General features: G+C 47.0%; 1 protein-coding gene across 4 annotated transcripts in view; it reads left to right on the forward strand.

Moving 5' to 3' along the window:
* Positions 1–7,634: 7,634 nt before the first annotated feature.
* MAST4 (microtubule associated serine/threonine kinase family member 4) overlaps positions 7,635–18,653 on the forward strand; it is a 508,313-nt gene continuing 497,294 nt past the window's right edge. For 3 of the 4 annotated variants that reach the window (XM_084880866.1, XM_084880860.1, XM_084880867.1), the window contains exon 1: positions 7,635–8,303. In XM_084880866.1, the coding sequence (XP_084736992.1) occupies positions 7,926–8,303 (378 nt within the window). In that variant the 5' untranslated portion in view covers positions 7,635–7,925. The remainder of the gene's footprint in view (positions 8,304–18,653) is intronic. The other variant, XM_084880868.1, reaches the window with a different exon arrangement.

Below are 18,653 nucleotides of genomic sequence, written 5' to 3' on the forward strand. Positions count from 1 at the left end.
TCTGAGGGCCTAAAGCAGCAGTCAGACATCCCTTTCACAATCCTGGACCGCTGGCTCCTAATCACTCACCTGCCTGCCTGCATGATCACCCCTAACTGTCCCCCACTGCCCATCCTGATCGCCCCTTACTACCTCTGATCACTCCTAACTGCCCCCAGCCTGGTCACCTCTTACTGCCCCCCTCTGCCAGGCTGGTTGTCCCCAACTGCTCCCCCCTGCCAACCTGATCACCCCTTACTACCCCTTTGCTGGCCTGGTCCTCTAGGCTGGAGCCTGCTGTTCAGTCATTTGGTCGTCCCTCACTAACACCCCTGTGGGACTGGTCGTAGGCAGCTTGTGAGGGTGTGATGGTCAATTTGCATATTACCTCTTTATTATATAGGATATAGATATTGGAATTATCAAGAACAGGCATTAATGTTGGTATACATTTATTAACTAAGCTATAGATTTGATTCAAATTTCACTATTTACCCCCCACTAACATATTTTTTGTTCCAGGATTCTATTTAGGATCCCACATTGTATTTAGTTTATTTAGTTGTGACTTTTTAGTTCTGAAACAGTTTTTCCCACTTTCCTCATCTTTTATAATCTTGTTTTTGATGAAGAGTACTAATCAGTACTTTTGTACAATATCCCTCAATTTGGGTCTCTGTGTTTTGTTACAGTTGGAGTGAGGTTATGCATTTTTATCAATACCACCACAAAAATGATGTTGAACATCATAGCAAAAGATTCAGGATATTGAGATGTTTTATTGCCAGTGATATTTACATTGGTGAGTTGGTGTCTGTGGGGTTTTTCTGCTATAAAATTACTGTTTTTTACTCTATATTGGTAAGTTTTATGGGAAGAGTACTTTTTGAATCTATGTAAATCCTTTTTCTCCTCTTCTGCTTGCTAATTTGAGCATACATTTTTGAGTCTTGTCTGCGTCAGTTATTCCTTTAATGTTTGCCTAATAGTTATTCTCTATTTCCCTCTTTATTTCCACATTTACTAGTATTAATTGGAATTAATAGTGAGGAAGAGTTAATCTCTGCTCCTCCATTTATTTTTTTATTTCACTATTTATATGAGTTTGGACTCATGGATTTTATATTATTTTATGGTTGAAAAGCCAACTCTACCATGATTTATTCTGTTGCTCAGATTGTTCTAGCTTTGACCATTGGGAGTTCCTCTAGGCTGGAAGCTGTGTTCTTCTGATGAGTTCTACCTTTCTTTTAGAATTTCCCTAACGAGTTGTTCCAGGCTCATTTCTTCCCTGACCTAAAATCAACCACTTCCCAGGTGGGGGATTTTTTAAATCCTAGTGTGGAGGCCCCAACCTAAACCAGTAAAATCAAAAGTTCTGGGGAAGGAACACCATTATATCTTAAAGTTCCACAGGTAATTCCAATGCACAGCCAAGTTTGAGAACCAAACTAGAGCAGCACTATACTAACTTTAATGTGGCCATGAGGTTCCTGGGAATTTTGTTATGGGCCTGGTAGAGTAAGTGTCCAGTGGGGACTGAGATTCTGCATTTGTAAAGAAGCTCTTAGGATGGCTTACTGGAAAACCATTCTTTCAGGGGTAAGGGACTAGAAGACATGATTTTCTTAAGAACAATAACAACACAAAAATCTTAAAAATTACCCCTAGGGCTACAAACTGGCTGATGGTTGTGGAGAGAGTTGCTACTTGTTAGATTACTATTCAGCATCATTTTATTTTATAATTACTTGGGGTTAGTGGTGAAAGGAACTGCTAGCCATGCAGGGTGGACAGGGTCGTGGGGATTGCTCTAAGAAGTGGACATGGAAGAGGAAGCCACTCTACTCTGAAAGCAAACTACTAGAATGAATGAAAATGAGTGAAAGCGTTTGCTTGTCTTCTATTTGCCAAACAGGCAAAGAGTACTGAATAAATCTTCTTGAAAAATGAAGAGTGATAATAAAAGAACATTTCATGCTGGAAGCATAGCAACAACAACAAAAAATCCCAGATGTGAATATCCATCTTACCCATCTTGGGAAGACACATACAAAAGATTAGAGTCTTGTGTGGGAAATAGGTCACCATTTTGGATTTTGTTTAAACAGAATCCTCGAGGGAACATTATCCTCTGTTCTTTTTGTGTATTTGTTCAGTTTTTCCAGCTGTTTTCAGTGCATATTCCTGTCCAGCTGCTATGTTGCCGTGGTTTTCCTTAGGTAGATGTTCTCCGGGAGATAAGAACAAAGGGGTCCAACGAGACATAACTACAGTCAGCCAAGCTCCTTTTGTCCCCTCCTTCAGGGCCATGCACGTTTGCTTCATAAAATGGCTCTTTGATCTCCAAATTAGGACTATCTTCAGGAATCTCTAGCTTTAGTATAATTGACACTTATGGGGCTTAAAATATACTGATTCCCAAATCTTTGGGTGGGACCAGGAAACAGCACCCCATTGTCCTTTGCTCCCATCCTGGTGATCTGATGAGGTGTTCCACATACAGAACTTCGAGAAACCTTGATCTAAGAGATGAGATCAGCAGCATCCTCCCCTTTGCCCCATTGTAGGCTGATTTTAATTTGCTAACATGGCTTAGTTTCCCATTCTTTTTAACCTTTGTGTCAAAGACTCCAACAGCTGCAAATCACATTATTACTCTCCTTCCCTATCCTTTTAAATAATCATTTAAAAATCCTTCTACTTTTCTTTTGGAGCTTTGTACTGTACCTTTCCTTTCCTAGAGCCTCAGGCAAACAAAAGCTATGAGGGCTTTTCCTCCTGGCTGGATGGACAGAGCTACCATGGTCTCTGTATTATGCTACATCCTCTTGTGCAAATCAGAAACCCCCATCTAGGTAGCCTCAAGGGCCACCTTTTCATCAATGTTCATTTTCTCTCAAAATTGTACTTCATTGGTCATGAACAGCAGGCAAATCCATTACTGATAATCATAATAAAAAACCTACCAAGGGTGAATAACTTCATCATCTTCATAAACCAAGATACTATCTTTAGGTTATTTTAATGTAATACATAGGGACATATTTACTTACTAGAGGCCCATTGCTCGAAGATTTGTGCAAGAGGCCTTCCTTCCCCTGGCTGCCGACACTCGTTTTCCTCTGGCACCCGTTATTCAGGCCTTCACTTGGGCAACTGCCTTCTATATTCGCTCCAGCCAGAGCACTGCTGCTGTAGCTCCTTCCGCCCCCTGCCCTCCTCCTCATAGTAGGGGTCCCACCCCGCCTACTCGGCACCTGCATGTGTGCTGCCCAGAGGCCTGGAGCAGCTAGGGGGCAGGGCTGCTGCCAGCTTTGTCAGGTTAATTTGCATACTCACTCCTGATTGGCATTACAATGTGACGGTCAATTTGCATGTTTCTCTTTTATTAGTGTAGATAATTTTGCAAAAATGTTCATTCTGAGTTTTGATGTCCTAATTTTAAGGAAAGAAAGATACTTTGATTTCAATTGTATTAATTCTCAAACCTAAGCCTTGGGAGAAAGGCTATGACACTGGAAATAGACTAAGGGTGTGATGACTTGTCTTTGAACACCCTCCATCTCTCAGAGAGGAGCTTGCCATTATCTCTGAGCCACACACACGTAGTAGAGATAACAGCCATTACCTGAGGCAATGTGTCCCATCACTTAGGAGAACTGAGGCAAGTGGTCACACAAAACATAGTGAGCACTTTGTCAGTGCCCCGGGGTGCATGTCCTTGAACCAAACAACTGGGAGTATGTCTGAAAGAAAAGTCTGGACCCCATTATCTTGGAGTAAGCTGACCCTGTCCTTCCTTGTCTGTAAGCTAATCTGGTTCTGCCATGTGAAGCTACACTATTGGCTTCCCAGAAGTTATGACTAAGTCCTTTTTATTTTTCTGACTCTTGTCTACAATGACACTGCAGAAGAAAAAAAAAAGCCATGCTATTATACCCATCTCTTGTCCCAAAGTCTCCAACATTAGGGACATTATGAGAAGTTCTAACATTAGGGACATTTATAAGATGTTCTCTTGGAGGGATGCTTGCCTGGCCATGGAGAAAGATGTTTGTAACTTCACTAGAGGCCCGGTGCACGAAAATTTGTGCACTCGGGGGGTCCCTCAGCCCAGCCTGCACCCTCTCACAATCTGGGACGCCTTGGGTACAGTCCTTAGGCCTGCCCTGAGATCAGGGCTTTCCCATCCCCGGCTGCAGGCAGCTGGCCCCACCCCTGCTGCTGCCACTGCTTGTCATCTGTGCAGCGCTGTTCCCTCTCCCCTCCACCAGTGGCCTCCCTCTGTAGGCGACAGGCTGGGCTGTGATGGCTTGGCTGGCCTGGGACTCTTTCTTTGCTGGGGGGTGGGATCAGCCCTTCGAGGGGTCATCTGCCTACCTGATCATCCCTAACCACTCTGTCTGACTGCCTGATTGCCCCTAACTGCTTGGTTGTGGGTGGGGCCAGCCTGGTGAGGGACTGTCTGCCTACCTGATCTCTCCTAACCACTTGCCTGTCTACCTGATCATCCCTAACCACTGGTCTGTCTACCTAATCACCTCTAATCTTTCCGCCTACCTGCCTGATTGCCCCTTACTGCTTGCTTGGGGGTGGGGCCAGCACTAACTTCAGGTTGGTCAGCCTCCGGTTGTTACTGGTCATTTCAACCCAGGGTTTTTCTATATTAGGAGTACAGTAATAAGAAAGGTGAGCTGTTGGATTTAGATAAAAACTGACTTGGATCTAGTCGTTTGGCCATACCCTAGCAATTGTCTGTAGGCATAATGGGGATACTTTTGGGGAACTAATCTGACCTTCTGATCATCTTCTATTTAAGAGTCATGCTTTGAGTTTTCCCAGTTCTGGCCTAGATACTGTCCACCTAAACCAAAGTCATATTTTCCTCCTGGGTCAGCTGTGGAGATGATCAAGTACACTGCTTTTGCCTGTGTGCCAAAGTGGAGTGTGACATCCATTTAGCTGATCATAAGTAGCAGTTTTATTTTCCATTGAACTATCACAAAAATGTTAGACTGCAATGCTTATAGGAAGGGTAGGTATTGTTTCATGGAATTTAATTTATGTTTGTATGTATGCATATATTGCCATGAAGTGCAATGTCATATATTGCCTATTTGGAGTTAGCGCTTAAGAAATTCAAGAAATACTGAGCCAGCACTTGACTTTGATCTGTAGGGCTTAAAAGCATACTAACTGTTTAAGTTTGAATCCTGGCTCCATCTCTTGCCGGCTGTGTGACTTTGGGAAAATTACTTAACTTCTCTGTGCCATAGTTTTCACACATTTCACATATGTAATATGAAAATAAGAGCTGGGTCCCCAGTTGTGGATCATGTGAGAGGTAACCGATCGTTGTTTCTCATATTGATCTCTCTCTCTCTAAAATAGAAATCAATAAAAACATATCTTCAGGCGAGGATTAAAAAAAAGAATATTAACGTTTGTATAGTGCTTACACTCTTGCCTGGCACATAGTAAGTGCCGTGTAAATTGCATATGTGTGTGTGGGGGGGGGGGCGGGGAGCAAATCTGTTCCACAAGTATCCTTTTATAGTGTTTTACATACTAAATCAAGACAACAAAGTCCCTACCTTACGAGTATTTATAATTAATATGCATATGTACTCAAAAGAGTTTTATGCTCTGAGTGGCATTATACTTTATTTTAGAAAGTGTGCTTCAGAATGAGACTGCTGGGTTCTAACCATAGTCCTACCACTCACTTGCTGTGTGCCCATTGGCAAGTTATTTGACTTTGCAGACCCTTGGTTTCTTAATCTATAAAGTGGGGCTAATAGACGCTAATAAGGTTGCTGCCAGGATTAAATGAGACCACCCATCGACGATGCTTAGGGCTCAAACTCTAATAGCTATTATCATTCTTCCTGTTAGTAGTTCAGATCATGTCATTGCCTCTTATTCCCCTCCTGCTCTTTCACGTGAATGGCTCGCTTAACTCATTTCACTTAGGCTGTGGCGAATCAGCCACATAGGGGCTCAGATAAAGGCTGACACTGCTGAGTGGAAAAGCAATTGTGCAGCCTAGGGTTGACTCACACTGCCCCACTGTGCTCTCTCTCCAGCCTCACTCTCACAAGTAATCCAAGTCACTTAGAATCCTCCTTTTGCCTCAGCAGGTCTTCGAAGCCCCGCAGATAATTCTGAAGTGTCACAATGCAAGCCTGAGAGCCCAAGTCCATTTTGCAGTATGACTGCTATGGCCATGGGGTCACACCATATTGCCTCCCCCTTCATCTCTGGGAGGAGATGGATCAGGACAAAGCATGCCGTCCAATATGATGAAGTGTTTGGTATGATATGTCGCTTTTAAATACCGCGATAGCATAAAAAGGGCTCATTAGCCGAAGGGGATTTCAGCCCGAGACCTTTGGTTCTTAAGGACCTTGGGGAAAACTGTTCTGACAAAGAGAAATCTAAGATTCTCCAGGACTCAGCTAGAGGACCTGGTGACTGGTTTTGCCGTAACTCTCTCCTCTTCTCCATGGCACATTGTTCCTGTAGCACCGCTCAGCCTTTAAAAATTGAAAGTGGAGCTATATTATGCAGCATCAATCTCTTGCTTGACCATAAGCTCCTCAAGGGCAGAGAACCTGCCTTATTCATCTTTGTATCCCCTGCAAGCACCTGGCACACATCTCAATCAACGTCTGTGGAATTGAATCTGTTTGAATTTATATCCCGGGTCACACTGCCAGAGCTGGGGATAGAGCTGGAGCTGAAAGCCAGTCAGGAATCATTTATTTCCCACTGCGGCGCTGAGGGCTGGCCTCCGAGTAATTCAAGTCACCCCATCACCCCCAAAGCTGCCTCCCCCAGCCCCAGAAAGGGCCTTAACATGATTCTATTGGTGCCTTTGGTGAGCGTTTTTTCTCCTAATTCTGAGAAGGAAGGAAAATGAAGCTTAACATTTCATTCTGTAAACAGAAATAAAGACAGAAAAATGTCTTTTTGAAAACTCTCCATGTGTCTAAGCCAGGCAGTCTGCTGAAGCTTTATATATATATGTTTGCTATAATTCTGCACATAGCCACACAAGTATCACTGTCTCCATTTCCAGTTAAGGAAACAGGTCCAAGGAGCTTACATGAAGAATCCGGGACTGGAGGTCGGCTCCGATTGGACCCGCTCACTATCCCACGAAGTTTCCCCCTTTCTTCCCCAAAATACGGGTGGGTGCGTGTGTGTGCGCGTGACAGTATGTGTGTGTGTTTCCTTTTCTCATCCAAGTCGCGCTCCTTCTCCTTCTGGTCAGTTTCCTCGGTTCTACTTTTTCTAAACAAAGTCCAGTCCTCCGAGGTCTCACCGCCTCCTCGGGGGCGCTCCCAGGACCGCCAGCCACGCCTCCGCTGAGTTGGGAACCCCAGCCTTGGGCTCGGATCCGGGAGGCCCGCGCGCCTCGCCAACCGGCCGCGGCCCCAGCGAGCCAACGGGACTCGGCGCCCCGGGGAGACCCGCCGCCTCCCTCCGCCCGGCCCCGCCCCGCCCCGCTACCTGACGCCCGTGCGGCCCGGGCGCCCAGGCCCCGCCCCCCGGCGCGCCCGCCCGGCCATTGGCTGCCCCGGCTGCCCGTCTCCCCGCCCCGCTCGGCCCCGCAGGCAGGTTTGCTGGGGAAGCCGCAGTCCCGGCGGCGGGGGCGCAGCGCGCGAGCACCGTTCGGCGCCGCCGAGCGCGGACAGCAGCCGGCATGTCCCCGCGCGCGGGAACCCCCACCGGCCCGTGCGCCCGGGCGGCTGCCAACTTGGCGGCGGGCTCCGGCCACCGTGCCCGAGCCATGTAGTCGCCGGCGGGGCTCCCCCGCAGCCCGGGAGCGACCAGGACCAGGACCGCGAGCCGGAGCCGAGCAGCCCGCGGCTCTCCCCGGAGTGCGCGCCGCGCCCCCGCCGCCCTCCGCGGGCACTTTGGGCCGGAGCGGGCGGGCGATGGGGGAGAAAGTTTCCGAGGCGCCCGAGCCGGTGCCCCGCGGCTGCGGCGGCGGCTACGGCGTCCGGACGCCCGCCCCTGCGGCGACCGCCGCGTCCTCGCTGGGCGCTTCCTCGGCCGAGTCCTCGTCGGGCTCAGAAACTCTGTCGGAGGAAGGGGAGCCCGGCGGCTTCTCCTGCCCGCGGCCGCCGCCGCCACCGCCGCCGCCGGGCGGCGCCCTGGGCCCCCGGCCGCCCGCCGCCTGGGCTCCCACCCGCGCGGGGCTGGAGCTCGGAGTCTCCGCGCCGCCGCCGCCCGCAGGAGCCCCGCCGCCCGCAGGAGCCGCGCCGCCCGCGCCCCGAGGCAGCAGCGCGTCCCAGGAGGAGCACGACGAGGAGGTGGGCGCGCCTCCCCCTGCGCCCGCGGGGTCCCGGCTGCCCGCGAGCCTGGTCTCCACGCTGCACGCGGGGGGTGGGCTGGGCTGGGCGCACGGGGGCATGGGGAGGGGAGGGACCCCGGGCACTCCGTCCCGAGCGGGGCAGTGACCGGAGCCGCCTGACCGTGTGCTTTTAGAACGTCCGAGCGGCAAACTTCTCGCCTTCTGGGTTTGCTGTCGTGGGTCTGCGGATGGATGCGATCCTGAGACCTGGCTTGTCCCCACAACTAACATCTCGTTCTCCGAGTGGGTGTGGCTTTCCTTCCACCCCAGCGCTGGGATCCAGGGGGAGTGTGTTGGCGGGATGGGCGTGAGAGGGAGGGGTGGGGCGTTGCGGGTGGAGCGGTCCGTGCGGTGCGTTTCAGGGGCGCCGCCCGCCCGAGATCGCCCGCGGGTGGTGCTGGCTGGTCCCCCGCGGCGGCCCCCCTGCGGACTCCCAGCTCCTTCGGCAGCTTCTTCCTTCCATTTGGACTGGGTGCCCAGATGTGTGTGCTGTGTCGCCAAACTCATACGGATCACCTTCTTCCCGGGACTGTGCCCATCCGAGCTTCCTTGGAAGGATGTTGGTCCAAAACTTGCGGCTTGCATCCTAGACATTGACATGCACGTGATGGGTGTCTTCTGCCCGCTTTCCCAGGCCTCCCCGCCGGGCCCTCTCGGCCCCCCCCCCCCCCCCCCCCCGCCGTTGGAGGGAGGACACTTCAGGAAGCATAAGGCTCTCCATGCCTTTAAGACTGTTTGCTTTGGACGTTTCTTGCGGGGGAAGTCATCTTGATGAGGCAGAGCCATAAATAAAACATCACACTAACACAGCCTCCTTGTGAAGTTAATTCCTCGGTGCCAGAGTGGTATTTTCCTTCCCTCCGATGGGATTAGCTGTAGTAAATGTCTCTTTTTTTCTATCAGAGATTCTGCAAGCTGAGGCCATTGCCCTGACAGTAGCCCCCTGAGACCTCAGCCTGGAGGCAAAAACTAGATCTACGTGAGGAGTCCAAGTCCTAGCCTGGCAGGACCGGTGGTGGGTCCAGCCCGGTCTCTGGCAGTACCCATGGCCCATCCCTGATTGCCCTGGAGGGGAGGGCAAGGATCCTGGTGTGGAGACTGCTTTCTAGAACTGTCTCTGCTCCTGAGCTGTGGCAACTTGGGTGAGTTGTTTCCTTCCCCTGAAGTTCAAGTCAATAATGTGACCAATGAACTTCAAGGTAAAAATCATTTAAAGGCGTACACATCTCCATTTTCTGATCAGGAATTTAATTTGGATCCAAAGCTCAGATTGGTTCTTGGAACCCGATGGCAGGAGTTAGGCTGAGTGCCACACCCACCATAGAGCTACCTGAGCAAACCACGGACTCAACCTGGGCTCCTCAGTGGTTGCATCTCCTTTTGAGGATGCCAGACACGTGTTTTCATGCTTTTTTTTTTTTTTTTTTTTTTTTTTTTTTTTTTTTATATATATATATTTGTTTGCCCTGTGACACCTGCCTCAGTTTGCGGAAACGAGCACCCTTGTTGCGGGGCAGCTGGCGGTATGCCTTAGCATAGATTTACCGCTAGATTCTAATGTACTGTCGTCATTGGTGGAGAAGAGGGTAGAGTTAGCTGCCCTTTGTTTTGTGTGTAGCGAGGAGGGTGCTCTTTGGTACACGCCATGGTCTTGCAGATTCTAGGCAGGGCAAGTTGGGAACTCCCCACTTTTGACCTGGATTCTGTAGCCGATTTATTGCCTGGCCCCAAGGTGACAGTCTTTTACATTCCCGGAAGTGAACATCAGGATAGCTTATTTCACCGGCCATGCCAGTGAGGATTGGTTGCTTGAATCTCATTGTGGAAAGTGGAATGACAAAATGACATTGTTCAATATTTGTGAGATCTCAGATTTGGGTGTAAACTGATACACTGTTGCAATTTATTGTGTAACTTATGGTAACCTGTAGCAGGGGGTGCGGGGGAAATTGTCTAGAAATGGAAATCTTGATTTGCTTTGAGAATTTTAAAGTGAAAAAACTGTGAGGTTACCCCCCCCCCCCCCCCCCCGCGGACCCCCCCTCCCCCAAACACACACCTTTCTCAGGTTTAGGGAAGTGATAGTCTGTCTGGTGGAAGGGATTGAAGTCCAGTGCACATTTGTTGGTTCATACACTGGTGATGGTATGGTACAGTGGTTCGTAACCTTTTGGGAGGGGGGCTTTTGGGGAATCTAACGAAAGCTCTCCTCTCTCTGCTCACACACTCTTCCAGAGGTTTCAGTTTCAGGTTTCAGTTCAGTGAAAGACCTGAGCTTGATTCTCAGCTCTACCACTTTAACTAGCTATGGGATTATGGCTCATTCAACTAACATAAGCCCCAGTTTGTTTGTTTTTTACCTCTTAAGTGGGAATAGTAGCAATAGAGTTGTTAGACATTTTATACACACCATCTAATTTAATCCTAGCATAATATCTAGCATATAGCATTGAGTGTTAAGTAAATAGTAATTTTTCAAGTTCATTTGTGATAAAATTTGTGAAATGGAAGTATAAGCTTGGGCAGGCTTATTTTATTTGTGCATAATTAATCTGTATACTTTCAGAGACCCTGAGGCTGTCTATTCAATTCCATTTTATTAGGATAAGGTGGGAAACAGTTTTTATTTGTATCAGGTTGTATTATAGCAAGGCACTGGGTAAAAAGCACTAAAAGGTTTAAGTACAGTCCATAAAATGCAAAGAGGTTCATTTAGATTTTTTAAATTGTTATGTCTAACTTGGGAGAGTCATTGTTTTTCCAAAGTTATTTTTACATGGACTTACTGCATGAATTTTATAAAGCCACAAAATTCAAGTTTCTAGTATATTAGTACAGTGCTAGCTTTTTTGGACAACTTTGTTAAAGCTGTTTTCAATAAATCTGATAATGTTTACAGTGTAATTTGATATATTATTTTACTGTCAATGTTTATGTAAATTTACAAAGTCTTGTAGACTTCAGTCAGCCCTTTAAGCTTTTGGTGCTTATAAACAATACTAGTGCCCCAGTGCACAGATTTGAGCAGATTAAAAGGAAACTAATTAGAAGAAATATTTTAATATTGCTATTCACCCTTTCTCTATAATAGAAGTGTCAACCAAATTCACAATTGACAATGGCAGATTGAAACACTCATATGCAATTGGCGCCAGTGAGAACTTCATATGTATTATGCATGCATGAGTCAATGTAGCCTTTTATATATATAGAATAAACTTGCTTTATTAGATCTGCTTTCTGATTTATCTAAACTTTTTCCCTGCCCAATGAAGCACCCCAACTTCTCTTTCAGATAAGTGTCAGAAACAAAGCAGTTAATATCAACACAAAGCAGATTATTATTGTAGATCACACAGGGAGAACAAAAGGTAAAATATTTAACTGCAGCAGTGTTTGACTATATTCTGTGCAGTGAGAAAACTTGAAGTCCACCATTTCTTCTTTTCAGTCAGGTCAGGTTTCTAAATTTTGTAAATCTTTGTTTTCTGTCTAATGAAAATAGAATTCTAACTTGTCTTCTAAATACCTACTCCTGGACTTCTGTGAGGACCAAATGAGATGAGGCACGTGAAAATACTTCACAAACATTTGGTTACAGTGTAAAATGTTTGCACCTGGCTATAAAGAAAGTTGTGTGCCTGGGCTGAAGAAACTGCAAGGAGGCTAGTCGTCACTGGAAAGTGGAAGCAGGCATTGCTGTGTGATGTCATTACCTAGCACCCACAGCGACCGTTCCCGGGCTGGGCTGTGGGCCGCATTTTGTGCCACGGGGTCTTGGCAGCATTGGCTGTGATTTTGTGGTGTGTTGCTCCAGGGTGGTGATGGGACTTGTGTCCCACTTGGGGCTTGTTGGCACCAGGTCCATGGTGCCATTTATTTTTAAATGGCCAGTGCACAACATGGCAGCTCCTATGTTGAGCATCTGCCCCCTGGTGGTCAGTGTGCGTCATAGCTACCGGTTGGACGGACACTTAGCCTTTTAAATATATAGATATATGGTAGACCTGGGAGATTTTACAAGGTCCGTTCCAGACCTCCACAATAAAGCAAGTGGTAATCTTTTTGCTGGTGGAGGATCTTGTTTTCAGCTTGTAAAAAAAAAAAAAAATGCAATATCTGTGAAGTGCAATAAAGTGAAGCCTAATAAAAGGTGCTAGTTTTATATACTTAATGTCAAACACATGAGAGTTAGCAATGGCACATGATTCATCTGCCTTTAGCACTTCTTCCCAAAGCCTGCGGATTTGGGGTCTTTGGGTGTTAAGGGGTGGTGGGCTGCATTTCTGACAGTGTTAAGATCTGGATTGGACTGTTATTCCTCCGACCACATCTCAGAGCTTTGTTCTAGGCATTCTGCCCTGTCCCTTCCCAAAGAACCCTGTGATGACTAATAAAATCCTCGGTGCCGTCTGCTGTGTGTCAGTAAACTCAGGGCAGTGGGTTTGTTTCTGTACGCCTGGCACAGTGACTCTGATATATTAGTGGGGACTCAGGAACTGAATGATGAGGAGAAAGTGATATCTTTGAATATAGTTATACATTTGATGGAAGGTTACTGTGTGTGTGTATTTAATTGCTTTGCCCATAGTGATTTTTTTGCTTAAGCTTCTTGATCTTTTATTAAAAAACAAAACAAAACAAAAACCACCTCAATCAGAGTGAAAATGTGTGAACAGTTTTTCTAGGTAATTTTTGAACCAAGTTAAACCCCTGAGGATCCACTCAGAATGCCTGTGAAGGGACTTGTGTGCTAACTTTGCTTTTCACTCTGCATTCGAACTTGGAACTTTCACGGGTTCTTAGAATGGCAGAAAAAAAGGCTTAGTAGTCGAAAGGATTTACAACTCAGTATAGAGTGTCTCCTTTACTCTCTGCTACACTAAAGGGTTTGTTTTATTGGCATAGGTTTGGAAACAGTGTCCCTTATTAACAATAGGCACAATATGGGCTGCCTTTTAACTGTTCTATTAAAAGGAGTTTGAGGACTGTTTCTGATATCATTTTGGATGTGGTGGGTCTCTCACGTGATAGTAATGCAGTAGATGAATTTCTAGTGCTCACTGGTTAAGAGAATAAATAGCAGAAAACAACCATCAATTCAGTAAAGCTTTTTACTGAATTTGAGTTTTATTAATCACAGCAGCTACATTCTTTGAGAGAAAAAAAAGTAGTGCGTAAATCTTGGCATATTTATTATTTAGTCTGCTTTTTGACTCATTACTTCCATAAGAGTCACGAGTTCAGAAAATCAGTCAGTCAGCTCTGGGCACTGAGGACACGAAGGCAGGCAAGACGGCGATGGTTTTGACCGCACAAAGCTTCCAGTGTAGTAGAAGTGATGGTCGCTAAGCACAGGTTATTAATTAACTAGAGGCCCGGTGCATGCAAATTCATGCACTGGTGGGGGAGGTCCCCCAGCCTGGCCTGCTCCCTCTCACAGTCCGGGAGCCCTCAGGGGCAGGAGGTGACGCCCCATCACACCTCTGCTGCTGCCACTGCTGCCAGCACAAGCCTTGGCCAGCCTTGGTTACATGAGCCTCGGGCAGCCCTGGATGGCTGGGCAGCTGATATCTGAGGCTTGCCTGTGCCTTTGGCTGGCTTTGGGTGGCTGAGGGGCTGAGGGGACTGGGTGCCGCCATCTTGTGGTTGTGGGCGCCACCGTCTTTGAGGGCGGGTCAGTCAATTAGCATATTTACTCCTATTGGCTGTGGGCACCACCATCTTTGAGAAGGTGTGAGGTTCAATTAGCATATTCCCTCTTTATTAGATAGGATTGGCTTCCGGTCTTAACTGGTATATGAGGAACAGGCTCTGAGGGGTGTGAGACGATCCTGTGTAATTCATGTAGTCTGGGAGAACTGCCTCCCCGAGGATATTGACATTTGAGCTGATACCTGAAGGACAAGGAGGAGCTAGGTGGGAGAAGGGGAGAGACAGGACTGATGCAGGTAGCAGGAGCCCCAAAGCAGGAGAGAGGATGGTGGGTCTGCTTGGCAAGGTGGCGAGGAGAGGATGGCATTAAGTGATGCTGCAAAGAGAAGCAGCCCCCAGGTCATACAGAGCCTTTTGGACTTTACTCTAAGGGCACGGGGAGCCACAGAAGGATTCGAAGCAAGGCAGGGCCATGGTCGGATTTGCATGCTGGGCAGGCCAGGCAGCATGAAGGCCTCCTATTAGGAACCGCTGGTATTTAAACATGGATCACCTGAGAAGGTGGCATGATACTAAGTGCTTTGTGGAGGGTCCAGGGGGCTCCTTGCTGGTAGTTGAAGCACTCCAGGGGAACACATGAGGAAAAGAAGTCTGGTCTGTTCAAGAGACCATCTTCTTTTTTTTTCTTTTCTTTTTTTTTTTTTAAAAAAATATATATTTTATTGATTTTACACAGAGAGGAAGGGAGAGGGATAGAGAGTTAGAAACGTCGATGAGAGAGATACATCGACCAGCTGCCTCTTGCACACCCCCCTCTGGGGATGTGCCTGCAACCAAATTACATGCCCTTTAACCGGAATCGAACCCAGGTCCTTTCAGTCCGCAGGCCAACGCTCTATCCACTTTGCCAAACCGGTTTCGGCTCAAGAGACCAACTTAGTGTGAACGCTAATTCTACTTTTCATTGTGATATTGCGTGGAACCTAGCATTTTCTTAAAGGAAAACTAGGTGAACATGAATGGACTTGAGAAGAGGGCCTCGAAAGAGGGTCCATTTCCATCGGTAAACTGCAGGGGAACGTTTATTGAGGTGAGCAGAGTGGCCATGGCTCACTTGTGTGAGAGTCTCGGGCGGCAGGAGGGGGGATGTTTTGGGCCGGCACTGATGACCAGGGTGTGCTTGTTGGCTTGGATTTTCCTAGAGAAGGAAGGGTCAGCATCAAAGAACTGAGGCGTTCCCCCTTACTTGCTCTGGCCTGAGCTGTTCTTGGAAGTGTCAAATACTTACATTTGGCCATGATTTGGGGCCAGTGACAAAGCTGCCTATCCCCTCAGACTTAGCGGTGCTGGATGTGAGTGCAGCTGGTTTTCAGTTTGTCCCTGTGAGTGAGGGTGTGGAATTAGGGCCATGCATAGTGCAGAGCACACATGGTGGGAAGAATCCTGCTTTGAAATGTCTCACAATGAGAAGGGTCCTTAACCAGGTGGCCTGACATGAGAGAAAACTGAGTGCTGTGTGTGTGTGTGTGTGTGTGTGTGTGTGTGTGCCTGTGTGTATATATGTGTATGTGGGTGGTGTGCACACATGCACATGTGTATCGTAGAAGAGATGATAGTACTTTTTAGATGAAAGACACCCCCTGCCATTGATAACCACAGTCTCACATTCGGTAGTGTTGCCTGGAGAAGACTGGTGCTCCTCTCTTCATCCCTCCAGAGCCGGCAGCCAGCGTTTCCCCGCTCTGGGACCAGGGTCTGTGGAGAGGGCCTGAGGGTACAGACTAATGACCTTGCTCCAGCCATGGGTAGGCCATGTGACTTTGGAAAGGTTATTACTACCGAGACTGTTCCCTCATTTATAAATATTTGCCAGTATTTATGACGGGGCTTGTTATGAGAATTAATGGAATTTGCTGTTGTTACGGAGCGTGGCCATGCTGGTTCTTGCGGAATATCAATGCCAGAGGCAGGACTAGCAGGAGCCCAGGGGTCCCTTCCCTGAGGGAGCATGCGCCCAGCGTGTTTGTTGGTAGTCCCGACAGGTCCTTTCATTCATGAGTAGGTTGTGTAAGTTATCACTTTTAATTTCATGGACAGAGCATTCTTACGGTGCATGAACAGCAAAGTTTTATGGTGTATGGATCATTAACACTTTTATTAAGACACTATCTCTCCTTTGCTCGTGGAACCTGCTCTTAGTGATCACTTGTTAAATAATGCCCTAAAAGACTCGATGACCATGTAAATTACTAGCTACACCCCGGGAATTAGTCGGAAGGCAGCATGCCAGCCATGTGGTGAGGCCGGTGAGAAGACCATGTTCCGCACTTAAGCTTCGGAGGTAATGATTTAGAGGCTGAGAAGAAAGTAACAAGGAAACTCAGTGATTTTTCTGGAAGCTGGTTTTGGTTCATATAAGCATTGCAGCGGGAATTGGGGGTGTGGGGGTGGTTAGGCAGGCGGTCCAGGGGCCACCCTAACCTGGCAGAGGGGAAATATGTGAGAAGTGCAGTAGATCATAAAAATGCAAGAATTCATGTATGTAAATTGCCCTCCCCCCAATTCTGTATTGTCCCTTTGGGACAGTGTAAACAATTCACGTATTAAGGCAAATATGCAAATCAACCAGGAGCACTTTTGCTATAACTCAACTGCTGGCACCTCCTGAGACTGCAGTTCATTTCCCTTCTGCCAGCCCCGTGCTCTGCCTCCACACCTGTTCAGCTTGGTATTTACACAACTTCGCATTGTTTAGTTCAAAGATTCTTGATCTCTTTTATGTCTCTAGTTTCTTATCTGGCAGTGTTATTTTGGGGTAAAGCATAACACAACATATGATTAAGCAGAATGTCCTTCTCTGGCCGCTGCTGTGTACTTGTTTCTTTTCCTCTCTTTGTCCTTCTCGTCAGCGTTCGCTCACCTGGTTCAGAATTCCTGGGAGAGATTGGACGGCAGTCACCTGTGCATCCAGGGTTGGAGAGAAAACTCTTCTCTAAATGTGAACTGTTGGTTCAGGACCGTGGTCAGCAATGCACCCCCGAAAGTTACATTTAAATGTATAGAACTTGTGTGAAATTCCTGCTGGCCCCTCCACCTTCTCTGATAGGAAAGCCTCACTCTTATGTGATGGTGTGAATTCATAACCAGACACATGTCTTTGAGACAGCTTATAAATTTGTACCCTAAGCCTGTACTTGTTTGCTAGCCCATCAATTCCCCTCTTGGACACAGTCGATATAATTTTGATTATGGTACTTACTTCCAGTGAACCTGTCAGCCTAAATGCTTTGAACTGATATTGGGAAAAGGGAGAGGTGGGGAGGTGGGAAGGAGACTGGCATGTTGGCTTTGTTTTCTTAAATTTCATAGGCTCTCATGTGGACAGTGACATTTTTGTAATTTTGCGGCATTTTTGGTGAGCGGCAAGCTCACAGGTGTTTTGGTTTCTGATGTAGAACTTGATCAGCTGCTTTTCTAATAAGCTGAGAAGTTGGGTAGGTGGTTCAACCCTGGATGATGATTTTGTGCCTTTCTATGTTTATTTGAAAAAATAATAACATCATTTCTCAGACTTCTAATGTTAACATTTGTTTTTTGGGCGTTTCTTTTTTGAAATTTTATTTTATTGTTTAAAGTATTACACATAGTAGTACATATATCTCCTTTTAATTTTTTGGGCATTTCTTTATGTGGAGATGCCACACCTTCAGTGAGTGATACAGCAAGGGCCCCGGTGCCTCATCAGTGGGAGGGAAATAGAGTAAAAGTGGGTTAGAATTGTGGTTAACCTCTTTCACTGTACACTGCCCTTGAAACATATTCACAGAAGTTGCAACTTTAAAATGGCTTCTTAGGGTAAACAATACTGGCTAACCTACATTAAGGTATTGAAATAGAATGCAGTGTGGGGAAATCCATGTTGTGTAGACGGTTAAGTGATGGTTTTTACAAACAGGTGCTTTATGCATACATTGGTTCCATAGGAATCTGTCTGGCTCCCATACACAGAAACTCCCAAGGTTTGTTTTGTCCCTGAGTTGTAGCTGCAGTGCTTAATTGAAATCACCCGAGGCTTAGTTTTAACCATCACCCCAGGCAGGCTTCATTTTAGAAGGGTGGCTCAGAGAAAACTCACTTAGAGGCTGCCAAGATGGGGAGAACTGCTCCAGAGAAGAGGGTAGGTTGTTTGGAGAGAAAGGACCATGAATAAGCTCCACCTAGGGACGAGAACTTCATGCTCATCTCAGGGGAGTAAGTCCCTATGGGGGAGACATTCCTGTTCTGTGCCTTTCATCAGAGCAGTAAGTAGAAGTGCCCCACTGTGTGTCCACCTTACTTTACAGCCTGAGCAAGTGTGTGAGCCCGGGAGTGAAGGAGATTGAGAAGAAAGGTATTTGTCCAGTAAGGAGGACAGTCGTCTCTTCGCCCTAGGTTCCGCTACTTTAGCTTATTTATCTGCTGTTTGAAATCTTACCCATGTCAACTTTATTTTATGTACCACCTTATTTCCCTGGAATCTCTTGGGTCTCATGTCTCCGTACATTAAGTTGCCCTAATAAGCGACCCCAGTTCTCTTTCATCGTGAACATGGGTGGGTCCTGGCCATGGTGCCCATTCTCTGACAATAGGAGGAAAAGGGATAAAATGGAAATGA

This window comes from Pipistrellus hanaki (genome assembly GCF_964339955.1).
Source record: "Pipistrellus hanaki genome assembly, chromosome: 4".
In the NCBI taxonomy this organism is placed as follows: domain Eukaryota; kingdom Metazoa; phylum Chordata; class Mammalia; order Chiroptera; family Vespertilionidae; genus Pipistrellus; species Pipistrellus hanaki.